Below are 13,804 nucleotides of genomic sequence, written 5' to 3' on the forward strand. Positions count from 1 at the left end.
GAAAATCTTCTAAGATTCTTCCCAAATGAAGATAATTGTAATTTTATTATTCACACTATTGTACTATTGAAAATAGTCAAGCCTTGTCAAAACGAAAAATTCGACCTCTGATTGGTCGTTATATGCTTGCTTCCCAAGCACGGTCGACAGGATCATATACCTTCAATTGAAAACATGCTATTTGGCCTATATAAGAGCCTGTTTCAGCCAGAGCCGCTCATAATAGTTCTAGACAGCGACAACAGCAGTCGTCCTTCCTTAGCAGCAGCACTAGCTCTGTGGTTGGTCACCACGTTTCAGGAGCAGCGCGGTTTTTCTCAACGTGTGTCGCCAGACTGCCATTATTCCCCCCGTGTTGGGGCAGCATGAAGATCGTCATCAGGAAATCCAATTTTGGAAATCAAAATGCCTTTTTCAAGGCAAATAAACAGGTCATTGAAAGTTAATAATTTTTGTCAACGCAAGCAAGCATTCTGTGTTGCATCCTAGCAATTTAAATTTGTCGCACCCGTCTAATTTACTGAATGTGAAAAAGCTTCCACAGTGCATGTTATCCGTGTATCTTAATTCCCTCAATGTTAGGGCAGCTTAAAGGTTGTAATTAGCAACCGTTTTGATACGCAACATGCTTTTTTCAAGGCTAATAAAAAAATAATTGAAGGTTAATAATTTTCTGGCATCAACACAAGCAGACATTCTGTGCGGGATGCAATCAAATTCTGTTGTAGTTGTCTAATTTTCACTTTATTTAGTAAACCCCCCACTGTAGGGGCAGCGCAAAGGCTGCGATCAGCATAACCGACATTGAATAATAAACTGCCCTGTTAGTACGCATTCACAAAAGCAGTTAGTTCGACTATGCAGAGCTAATATGAAGTCGATTCAATCAATCAGCATAAACAAAATTTCGTCGTCTCCCAGCTGCCAAGTTGCAACATGATGCAACACGCAACAGCGAGCAAACGAAATCGCTTGATGTTACAAACCGCAATAAGATACGGGTTAAAACCGTTGCGGGTGTGAGAGCACCATTGGTGTTTATTCGCTGGATACACTATCTACTGTCTACTGAACGCAATAATCTGCTTACATGCGACACGGGGACGGGAACATTTTCTTCAACCAAGCTGCACAACACGACACAAAACATGTTATTTTGTTGCTTTAATGAGAGTGCTATCGGTCCGGTTCGACAAGAAATCATTTTTGAGCATCCGTGCTACGAAACTGAGGAAAAACTTTAGAAACTGAAAAAAGAGGTGGAGCTTATCAAATGATCGCTCTGAGCCGGAATGAAGTCACACATATTTTTCAAGTTATGTCATTCCACCACCTACGAAAAATAATTCATTCCTATTTTCATCCCTATATAAGAGCCTGTTTTAGTCGAAGCCGCTCATAGTAGTTCCGAACAGCGACGACAGCAGTCCTCCCTTAGCAGCAGCGGGAGCGAGCAGTGGGTACCATCGATAGCGGATAGCGGCCACAACTGTGGCATGGCTGCGAATAAGCGTAGCAGTTTCAGCTGATCTCACCATCGATAGCAGCAGGGCCAGCAGATGCAGGTACAGCGGATATCAATGGCGGCCACAACTGTGGCATGGCTACGGATAGCGTTGCAGTTGCTCAGCAGTTAGGCCAGCGTATAGCGGCCACAACTGTGGCATGGCTATGCATAGCGTAGCTGTTGCAGCGGGTATATCAGCATCGATAGTAGCAGGGTCAGCTGATGCAATGCTGTTTCAGTGTGGTAGCGGGAAGCATCAGCAGCAGGCTTGCATGAAGTGAATACATCAGCCAGCAACTTTCTCTGAGGCCTCTGCCATAGTAGACGCGAAAAGCGGCGCGAACCGATTCGCTTGGCCGTAGGTTGATGTACAGCTCTACTGATGGCTGTACATTAACCTACAGCAGAAAGTTGTATCAGTTTGTTCAGAAGAATATTATTGTCAGTAATATTACAGAGATGCGATTGCGTAAATCCGATTTTGAATTGAGCAATTGTTCTTTTGAGAACAAATAACACACTTTTTCGAAGAGTTAATAGCTTTTGGTACCAATAGCAGTATAGTGACAGCCTCAGCGGTAGATGCAGATGCAGCCGGTACTTCCCTGAGGCCGATGTAAAGGTAAATGGGAGCAGCACGGCGAAACTGTTCGGGTAATGCTTAGACGCGGGTCATTTTTCGTTGTTGATATTCCCCACATGAAACGACGCGCTTTCGTATAATAGCGGTGGTATTAGCGGTAGATGCATTTGCCAACACTTACTCCAGTAAAGCCGTGTCTAGTTTTCAATGTGAAAACACCTTTCTCATTGTGTTGACCGTGCGCCTTAGTCCTCACTATCAATGATAAATTGAACAATTGTCCTTATAAGGACAACAAATGAATTAATGAAGATTTAATTTTGAATTAAAATACTTCTCTCAGGAAGTTCGGCTACATAGGGATGTAAAATGAAAATCTAAAACTGAAAAAAGTGAGAAAAATTTCAAATGCTAATAAATCGGTTAGTTTTCGATGGATTTCCTTCGTTTTTGCAGCAATCGATTAGAAAATCTTCTAAGATTCCTACCAAATGCATGAAATTGTAATTTTATCATTCGAACTATTGTACTATTGAAAACTCTTAAGCCTTGTCAAAACACAAAATTCGACCTCTGATTGGTCGTTATACCGCGCTTCCCCAAGCACGGTCGGCAGAGTTATGGACCTAGTAAATTGGGAATGCATCATTTGGCCTATATAAGAGTTTCATCAGATAATAAACAAACATTTCATCGGATATTAAATTGAACAACTGAAATTTGAAGAACACAAATGATTATTTGGAGAGTTAATATTTTCTCGTTTTGCGCTATAATCCAAAGTTAATTATCTTCATCTACATGCATACTCTGACTATTATTACGTGTTTGCGTCGCTTAGTGTTTGGCTACGGTCATGCAGAACGCAAATAACGGCGCGATGCGATTCGGCAAGACGAAATCTGTTGAAATGTATAGCTCTACTTCGCCTTAAAAAGAGCTATGCATTTCACCACGGTAAGGCGAATCGCATCGCGGCGGAATTCGCGTTCTGCATAACCATAGCCTTTGTTCCGTTCCCGTTTAATGATGTCGCATTAAATGTGCATATTACAATTCGGCAGCACTTCAACTTCTCATTTGCACAAAATTTAAAAATATCCAATGAACTTCATTCAAAATATCAGACAAAATGAAATTACAATACTGCCAATGAACGGTCAACGTTTATTTACTAGAAAAAATGACTGACACGCAAGCAGCCAGGTTATCTTTCTTGTAAAAGTATTCTACTTCAACCTTGCGGTCGTGGCTTTGCATACAACCTTCTTGTGATTTTTTAATCTGTGACGTAGCAAACGAGTTGATTTTTCTAGTTTGAGTCAGTTGCTTCTGAACGCTGAAAACATGGCGAAATATTTAAGCGGACTCAACTGTTTTAATATCAAAGTTTTAGTGTAGCACCTTGAATAAATTTTTTTTTTTTTGAACAAATTTTTTCAGTTGAAATTCAATTCAGCGATGACTGACTGAAAAATAGCCAATTAGAATACCGCTAGTGGAGCTAGCGGTATTCTATTCGGCTATTTTTAGAATCCATTACGGTTGAATGAACAAGACAAGCCCTACCGCTCTCACGAACGCACCATAAAACAACCTCAACATAAATAAATCAACAAAACAAACAACCGCCGGTTTCCGAATGTTGATATGCGGGCCTGTCCTGACTTTCCGGTTTTGTGGCGTCGAATCGAGACGCGAGAGGTGCGATGCGAGAGCTCCTGAAATGCGGTGACTCTTTTGTTGGCTTAATTTCAGTACCGTTCTTCGGTGCCGGACAAGCTTCTTGTTTTACTGCTCTCTCTTTGCCACGAGCGTGCGCGCGTAAGTTTACACCCCCACCTCCACCCACAAAAACAATAATGATCTGCATGCGCACCACTGAGGCTACCGGCTTCAACGTGGGGTACGAAGTATTGTCAAAGTCAAGTTCAAGTTCGACTAGACCCATCTTGGTGGCGGGTTGGTTGAGTTGGTAGGACGGAAACCAGGGTGTGAGAATGCATTGTTCAATATTTGGTTTGGTCGGTTGGGTGAGAAATATTCGCGCATTTTCGCCATCGTTGTTGTAGACGATGAAACGTAATGACAATCAAACGCAAAAAGTACAACCCTAATGTAAACGATTTAAAGATCTCATTGGCCAGTGTCAGAGGAGAAACTCGATTCACGCCTGACTTGGTGAATAATTCATGCTGAAAGCAACAACACGTACTGAAGTGTACGATCATTGATGCGATAACATGAGGCGTTATAGATCAAGCAGGTTATTCTTTTGTTGTTTATTTTCTTCAATTACAGTAAAATCGGTTAGTTACGACCTTTCCACGGTCGCTGCCAGCGGTAAGACAGAGGAACTACTCCAGCGGAAGGAACAAACCACCGGTGAGGGCGGACCCGGAAATCTCGGAGACTTGGCCGCCACGGATAACGTGCTCTGTCCGGAGATCATTGATAATACCGAGCCGGCGTCGCTGGTGATGCAGTTTTTGCTGCTGCTCTACCGGAATCTTCTGACACTCAAGCGGAATTATGTAAGTTCGTTTGTTGAGATTTACTGATTTATTTTACCAACAGTTCCGCGGGTTTGGACTTGGCATGACTCAGACTATCACCGCAGCGGGAAGGTGTACGTGTTCGGCACACTAATTACGTATTTGTAATCTTGGGTTGAATTAGCGCCCGAGGGAGGACGGTTTTCCGCCTCGATTCGCAACTGGTAATAATTACAACGTTACTGGAACTGGCCTGAGTTTACGATAAATGAGGCTGTAAATTGAACCCACCTAAATAGTGTAGAGTTAAAACTGCTACTTGCCACCCTAATGTGTAGATGTTATCACTGAGACTGCTAAGTTGCTCTAAACACTTAACTAGTTGTCTGTTTTAAATGACAATCGTTACGTTAGTCGTTAATAACGTGATAACGATGCACGACAACTCCCTGGGGGACACGGTAGGGGATCATTATGAAAATATAGATGCTGCGGGTAAATTCAAAGGGTGATTTCTTGGTAAAACAGGTCAGACAAGCTGAGCTTGGAACTTTCGACAGTTTCCTCGACAAGTATTATTCGAAATGTTTAGCGAGACATCGGAAATTACATCCACTATCCGACTTAGTACTTAACCAGTTTCTAGGTTCAATTTAAACTTCAATCACTTGTGCAGAGTTCAGTGCCTAGTTATTTAGCTTTAGTATGCATTTCGCATTTCCACGAGATATAAAATTTTCTAGTCAGCTTTCATTAAAAACAGGTTTCCCCACACCGGAGTCAGTTGATGTAATCTCATGCTATGATAAATGATTCCGATCGATTGATCGGCTGGTGGCGATATGGTAGATCAGCTTCAGTTTGTTGCAGGAAGCGATAGCAAGGGCTACAACAGAGATAATTTATTCTGGACGGTGGAGACTCCCCGTTGTGACGTTGGAATGAAAAAAAACAAACGGAAAATTATTGATTACGGGGCGGTACAACCTTGTGACAGGGTGGCACCTCCTACAACTCACCGGTCGGTGGAAGTAACGGCGCAAAGTACTTTATTACTTTGATAACCATCGACTGACTCCTCCGATCACTTAATGGTATTATAAGCATGATTTGCCTACAAGTTCCTATTATTCCTATTTTGTTAACATCTCTGAAGTTTTTGAAGTTACGGACAATCCGAATAATTAAGTTCGAAAGAATTGACCATGGAACTCAGAAATTATATAACTTTGACGGGAAGTGTCTACCTGTTGCTGAATATTCATATTTTTTTCTTAGTTTTTAAATTATAACATAAACATTGCAAAAATGGTTTTTATGGACATCTCTCTAGAAAAAAATTTCAAACATCAAAATCAAACATTTTCCAATGAAGGCACCCACCTCTTAATTATTTTTTATCCAGGTAGAGTATTGCCAGAAAATAGCTTCAAATTTCTCAGTTTCGCCTGGATTTCCCAGTATTTTTAGTTAGATTTTCAAAAAATAACCTACTACCTTTTTTATTTTTTTCAGAGGCAGGGTTGTCAATAGTTGTCATAGTCTTAAGTACATGTTTCTACGATTCATCAATAAAAAAAGTTTTGTTCGCAAAGTATAAACCTAAGATTTCCAAAATAAAAATAAAATCTCAGCAACTGGTAGCTATTCCAAAAACAATAGATATTAGTAAAATAGGATTAGAAATAATAACTGATTCAGAGTAAGTTTGACTTTATTTCCTGAAAATGCTGTAATTTGAGATTTGCACCTCTATGTGATAAGTTTTTCCATTATTCATCTCAACAGCTTGGTGCACCTATATTCGTCTTATTTCTCTCATTTGTCTAATCTACCGTCAAATTTCTCCAAATTTTTTAAAGTAAATCTATTTGCTTCTCGATTTTCTCAAGTGGCTGACAGTTTTACGTTGAAAATATGGTAAAATTTGACGATAGATTGATCAAAAAGGCGTGATGAGATGAATATAGGTACTGAGATGAAGATAGGAGCGGTTACCCTATGAAAACAAATTGTAAGCATTTGAAAACGGAAGTAAATTTTTAATATGCAAAAAATATCTGGTAACACTTCCGCTCAAATTGCCATTGATTTTTAATTCCTTGACTAATTTTCTTTAAAATGCAATGTCTAGAATGCCCACTGATATAACATGTTGCGAAACATAAAATATCCTAGGAGAGAAGATTGCTCAAAACCAGAGTAAAATTAAATATATTTCCTTATAAAAAAAAAATAAAAAATACTGTAAGTTGAGTTTCTCTCATTATACTTCAGAATACAATTGCTTTAAGTATTTTTCGTATAACATTATTTCAGATACACGATGAAATTATCAGAAGAAAAACAAAAGAGGAAACAAAAAACAGAAAATAGCAAAAAGAAAGCGAAAAAAAAAAGAAATCAGAAAACAAAAACAGAGAACAGAGTATAGAGAACAGGAAACAGAGAACAAAGAACAGAAAACTGGGAACGGAGAACAGAAAATAGAAAACAGAGAAAAGAGAGCATAGAACTGAGAACAGAAAACCAAAACAGAGAACAGGAAACAGAGAACAGAGAACGGAGAACAGAAAACAGAGAAAAGAGAACATAGAACTGAGAACAGAAAACAGAGAACAGGAAATAGAGAACAGGAAACAGAGAACGGACAACAGACAACAGAGAACAAAGAACAAAGAACAAAGAACAAAGAACAAAGAACAAAGAACAAAGAACAAAGAACAAAGAACAAAGAACAAAGAACAAAGAACAAAGAACAAAGAACAAAGAACAAAGAACAAAGAACAAAGAACAAAGAACAAAGAACAAAGAACAAAGAACAAAGAACAAAGAACAAAGAACAAAGAACAAAGAACAAAGAACAAAGAACAAAGAACAAAGAACAAAGAACAAAGAACAAAGAACAAAGAACAAAGAACAAAGAACAAAGAACAAAGAACAAAGAACAAAGAACAAAGAACAAAGAACAAAGAACAAAGAACAAAGAACAAAGAACAAAGAACAAAGAACAAAGAACAAAGAACAAAGAACAAAGAACAAAGAACAAAGAACAAAGAACAAAGAACAAAGAACAAAGAACAAAGAACAAAGAACAAAGAACAAAGAACAAAGAACAAAGAACAAAGAACAAAGAACAAAGAACAAAGAACAAAGAACAAAGAACAAAGAACAAAGAACAAAGAACAAAGAACAAAGAACAAAGAACAAAGAACAAAGAACAAAGAACAAAGAACAAAGAACAAAGAACAAAGAACAAAGAACAAAGAACAAAGAACAAAGAACAAAGAACAAAGAACAAAGAACAAAGAACAAAGAACAAAGAACAAAGAACAAAGAACAAAGAACAAAGAACAAAGAACAAAAAACAAAGAACAGAGAACAGAGAACAGAGAACAGAGAACAGAGAACAGAGAACAGAGAACAGAGAACAGAGAACAGAGAACAGAGAACAGAGAACAGAGAACAGAGAACAGAGAACAGAGAACAGAGAACAGAGAACAGAGAACAGAGAACAGAGAACAGAGAACAGAGAACAGAGAACAAAGAACAGAGAACAGAAAACAGAAAACAGAGAACATAAAACAGAAAACAGAAAACAGAAAATGGAAAATGGAAAATAAAACATGGAAAATAGAAAATAGAAAATAGACAATAGAAAATAGAAAACAGAAAATGGAAAATAGAAAATAAAAAATAGAAAAAATAAAATAGAAAACAGAAAATGGGAAATGGTAAATGGAAAATGGACAATGGAGATTAAAAAATGGAAAATGGCAAATGGAAAATAAAAAATGAAAAATGCAAAATGGAAAATGGAAAATGGAAAATGGAAAATGGAAAATGAAAAATGGAAAATGGAAAATGGAAAATGGAAAATGGAAAATGGAAAATGGAAAATGGAAAATGGAAAATGAAAAATGAAAAATGAAAAATGAAAAATGAAAAATGGAAAATGGAAAATGGAAAATGGAAAATGGGAAATGGAAAATGGAAAATTGAGAATGGAAAATTGAAAATGGAAAATGGAGAATAAAAAATGGAAAATGGAAAATGAAAAATGGAAAATGAAAAATGGAAAATGGAAAATGGAAAATGGAAAATGGAAAATGGAAAATGGAAAATGGAAAATGGAAAATGGAAAATGGACAATGGAGATTAAAAAATGGAAAATAAAAAATGAAAAATGCAAAACGGAAAATGGAAAATGGAAAATGGAAAATGAAAAATGGAAAATGGAAAATGGAAAATGGAAAATGGAAAATGGAAAATGTAAAATGGAAAATGGAAAATGGAAAGTGGAAAATGGAAAATGGAAAATGGAAAATGGAAAATGGAAAATGAAAAATGAAAAATGAAAAATGAAAAATGGAAAATGGAAAATGGAAAATGGAAAATGGAAAATGGAAAATGGAAAATGGGAAATGGAAAATGGAAAATTGAGAATGGAAAATTGAAAATGGAAAATGGAGAATAAAAAATGGAAAATGGAAAATGGAAAATAAAAATGGAAAATGAAAAATGGAAAATGGAAAATGGAAAATGGAAAATGGAAAATGGAAAATGGAAAATGGAAAATGGAAAATGGAAAAAGGAAAATGGAAAATGGAAAATGGAAAATTGAAAATGGAAAATGGAAAATGGAAAATTGAAGGTGGAAAATGGAAAATGGAGAATGGAAAATGGAAAATGGAAAATGGAAACTGGAAAATGGAAGATGGAAAATGGAAAATGGAAAATGGAAAATGGAAAATGGAAAATGGAAAATGGAAAATGGAAAATGGAAAATGGAAAATGGAAAATGGAAAATGGAAAATGGAAAATGGAAAATGGAAAATGGAAAATGGAAAATGGAAAATGGAAAATGGAAAATGGAAAATGGAAAATGGAAATTGGAAAAAGGAAAAAGGAAAATGGAAAATAAAAAATGGAAAATGGAGAACGAAAAATGGAAAATGGAGAATGAAAAATGGAAAATGGGAAATGGAAAATGGAAAATTGAAAATGGAAAATGAAAAATGGAGGATGGAAAATAGAAAATGGAAAATGGAAAATGAAAAATGGAAACTGGAAAGTGGAAAACGGGAAATGTAAAATAGAAAATAGAAATCAAGAACAAAAAATTAGAAACGAGAAATTAGCAATTAAAATTGGTAAACAATGGTGACAGATGAAAGATGATAGATGAAAGATAAAAGATGAAAGATGAAATATTAAAGATAGAAGATAAAGGATGAAAGTTGAAAGATGAAAGATGAAAGATGAAAGATGAAAGATGAAAGATGAAAGATGAAAGATGAAATATGAAAGATGAAAGATGAGAGATGAAAGATGAAAGATGAAAGATGAGAGATGAAAGATGAAAGATGAAAGATGAAAGATGAAAGATGAAAGATGAAAGATGAAAGATGAAAGATGAAAGATGAAAGATGAAAGATGAAAGATGAACGATGAAAGATGAAAGATGAAAGATGAAAGATGAAAGATGAAAGATGAAAGATGAAAGATGAAAGATGAAAGATGAAAGATGAAAGATGAAAGATGAAAGATGAAAGATGAAAGATGAAAGATGAAAGATTAAAGATTAAAGATTGAAGATTAAGGATTAAAGATTAAAGTTAAAAGATAACAGATAACAGATAACAGATAACAGATAAAGATAACAGATAACAGATAACAGATAACAGATAACAGATAACAGATAACAGATAACAGATAACAGATAACAGATAACAGATAACAGATAACAGATAACAGATAACAGATAACAGATAACAGATAACAGATAACAGATAACAGATAACAGATAACAGATAACAGATAACAGATAACAGATAACAGAGAACAGAGAACAGAGAACAGAGAACAGAAAACAGAAAACAGATAACAGATAACAGATAACAGATAACAGATAAAAGATAACAGATAACAGATAACAGATAACAGATAACAGATAACAGATAACAGATAACAGATAACAGATAACAGATAACAGATAACAGATAACAGATAACAGATAACAGATAACAGATAACAGATAACAGATAACAGATAACAGATAACAGATAACAGATAATGATAACAGATAACAGATAACAGATAACAGATAACAGATAACAGATAACAGATAACAGATAACAGATAACAGATAACAGATAACAGATAACAGATAACAGATAACAGATAACAGATAACAGATAACAGATAACAGATAACAGATAACAGATAACAGATAACAGATAAAAGATAACAGATAACAGATAACAGATAACATATAAAAGGTTAAAGAAAAAAAAATTTAAAGATGAAAGATGAACAAGAAACAAACAACAAAAAACAAGTAACAAGAAACAAGAAACAAGAAACAAGAAACAAGAAACAAGAAACAAGAAACAAGAAACAAGAAACAAGAAACAAGAAACAAGAAACAAGAAACAAGAAACAAGAAACAAGAAACAAGAAACAAGAAACAAGAAACAAGAAACAAGAAACAAGAAACAAGAAACAAGAAACAAGAAACAAGAAACAAGAAACAAGAAACAAGAAACAAGAAACAAGAAACAAGAAACAAGAAACAAGAAACAAGAAACAAGAAACAAGAAACAAGAAACAAGAAACAAGAAACAAGAAACAAGAAACAAGAAACAAGAAACAAGAAACAAGAAACAAGAAACAAGAAACAAGAAACAAGAAACAAGAAACAAGAAACAAGAAACAAGAAACAAGAAACAAGAAACAAAAAACATGAAACAAGAAACAAGAAACAAGAAACAAGAAACAAAAAACAAGAAACAAGAAACAAGAAACAAGAAACAAGAAACAAGAAACAAGAAACAAGAAACAAGAAACAAGAAACAAGAAGTAAGAAACAAGAAACAAGAAACAAGAAACAAGAAACAAGAAACAAGAAACAAGAAACAAGAAACAAGAAACAAGAAACAAGAAACAAGAAACAAGAAACAAGAAACAAGAAACAATAAACAAGAAACAAGAAACAAGAAACAAGAAACAAGAAACAAGAAACAAGAAACAAGAAACAAGAAACAAGAAACAAGAAACAAGAAACAAGAAACAAGAAACAAAAAACAAGAAGTAAGAAGTAAGAAGTAAGAAGTAAGAAGTAAGTAGTAAGAAGTAAGAAGTAAGAAGAAAGAAGTAAGAAGTAAGAAGTAAGAAGAAAGAAGTAAGAAGTAAGAAGTAAGAAGTAAGAAGTAAGAAGTAAGAAGTAAGAAGTAAGAAGTAAGAAGTAAGAAGTAAGAAGTAAGAAGTAAGAAGTAAGAAGTAAGAAGTAAGAAGTAAGAAGTAAGAAGTAAGAAGTAAGAAGTAAGAAGTAAGAAGTAAGAAGTAAGAAGTAAGAAGTAAGAAGTAAGAAGTAAGAAGTAAGAAGTAAGAAGTAAGAAGTAAGAAGTAAGAAGTAAGAAGTAAGAAGTAAGAAGTAAGAAGTAAGAAGTAAGAAGTAAGAAGTAAGAAATAAAAAATATAATATGAGACATGTGCTCAAAAACCATATACAGGGGAACTTCGATATGAGGAACCCTCGATATAAAGTACCTTCGATATAGCGTCACTCGATATAAGGTACATTTTACCTCGATATAAGGTACATGTTTTTATTATGTTGCAAATAACTCCGAAATTGGTATGGAAACTTCTATAAATAATATATTGGTTATCTCGTCAACGTCTCTGATTACTAAAGATCATTTGGGGGAGTGTCCATAAAATACTCCACACTCAGCGGAAGTTTGAAAACCCGTCAGAAAAAATTATTGTTGCTGAAAAAACATGATATAGCGTGGTTTAACATGGAACGGAGAAGCTGATAAAAAAAAAATACCTAAAGTTTGATCCCTGATGATTTGTTTGAAATTTTAAATGACAATATTTTATTAAAACTCGAATTGCTAGAAATGTTCGAAAAAAGTCCATTTTTTCATCAAAAACATTATAAAACCTATGGAAAAGTTGGAAATATGCTTAGGTGTCGGACACAAATTACGTAACGTCTGAAGGGCGGGGGGGGGTAGGTGGGTCGAATTTGCGTTACTTATTGTTACGTAGGGAGGAGGGGGGGGGGGGCTAGTAGAGACAGTTACGTAACTGTGATGTTTGCTGAAAATTTCGGAGAGGGGTCAAGCTGATCAGCGTTACGAAATTTTAGGGGGGGGAGTCATGCCGAACGTTACCTATCGTTACATATGGGGGAGGGAGGGGGTCTGAAATCTAGATTTTTAGCGTTACGTAATTTGTGTACGGCGCCTCATGGTATGTTCGGCAGAATGGTGTATTTCTCAAATATGAAAATATATTCACAATATAGTAAACCCCTGAAATCACACCCAAAGAAGTTGTTTGGTATTTTTTAAATTTTGAATGTGTCTATCAAACTACCTGTATGTGGTCAATATTCAAGAGATATAACCAAAGCGTCTTCAGCAAAGTTTTTCTGCATAAGATTACCTACAACTTTGCTAAAAACTTCACTTTGATTTGATAAGTCATTAAAAAAAATCATTTCACTTTTAGGCGGATTAATCAAAAATCTATTTGCATCTAAAGTTTTCCCTCAAGATAAACAGAAACTTTGTCGAATACACTATACTTTTTTCACGTGTTAAACCAGTGTGCAAAGTGCAACTTTAGGCCACCCTTATGTGTAAAAAAGTTAGTTCAAACGGTAATATTTAAATGCAATGAAGAAAATGCAGATTCCGAAATCCTGAAATCCTGACGAGAAAATTATTCGAAAAGTTGTTAATATGTAAGCAGATATTCTTGGTTTTTATACATCGGACCAAAAATATAAATAATAGAATCAAGAATTATGATTCAGAAATTGATAGTTCGCTATCGAACAAATTCTGGTCCCCACAAGATTGAACAGCAAAGGTTTTGATGAATTCATCACCTCAATAATTCCGAAAACACTTATCGCAATTACAGTCCAGTAACTAGTTACTAATCCTTTGCTCAGCTCACCCAATAATCGAAAGTGGTTACCAAAGTAAATCTGCGTGTTCGAGCATAGCCAAATGTTAATGGTCTTGTTTTAACCCTCCGGCTAAAATAATTAGGCTCCATAGAGGGCACGGTAGCTGTAACCTTCAGACACTCAATAATAATGATCGCATCTGTTCGCGATCAGAAAAAGCAGAGTTTTATTTGAAAGGGGAAAAAATTTTTTTTCTACTTACAAAGAAACGCGAGAAACTTGAAGAA

At 35.2% G+C, this 13,804-nt stretch overlaps 1 protein-coding gene across 2 annotated transcripts in view; it reads left to right on the plus strand.

The window, feature by feature from the left end:
• LOC129732595 (ATP-binding cassette sub-family G member 1) overlaps nucleotides 1-13,804 on the plus strand; it is a 47,899-nt gene that overhangs the window by 32,101 nt on the left and 1,994 nt on the right. For both annotated transcript variants that reach the window (XM_055693588.1, XM_055693589.1), the window contains exon 5: nucleotides 4,392-4,624. In XM_055693588.1, the coding sequence (XP_055549563.1) occupies nucleotides 4,392-4,624 (233 nt within the window). The remainder of the gene's footprint in view (nucleotides 1-4,391; nucleotides 4,625-13,804) is intronic.

This window comes from Wyeomyia smithii, chromosome 3, assembly GCF_029784165.1.
Source record: "Wyeomyia smithii strain HCP4-BCI-WySm-NY-G18 chromosome 3, ASM2978416v1, whole genome shotgun sequence".
Classification (NCBI taxonomy): Eukaryota; Metazoa; Arthropoda; class Insecta; order Diptera; family Culicidae; genus Wyeomyia; species Wyeomyia smithii.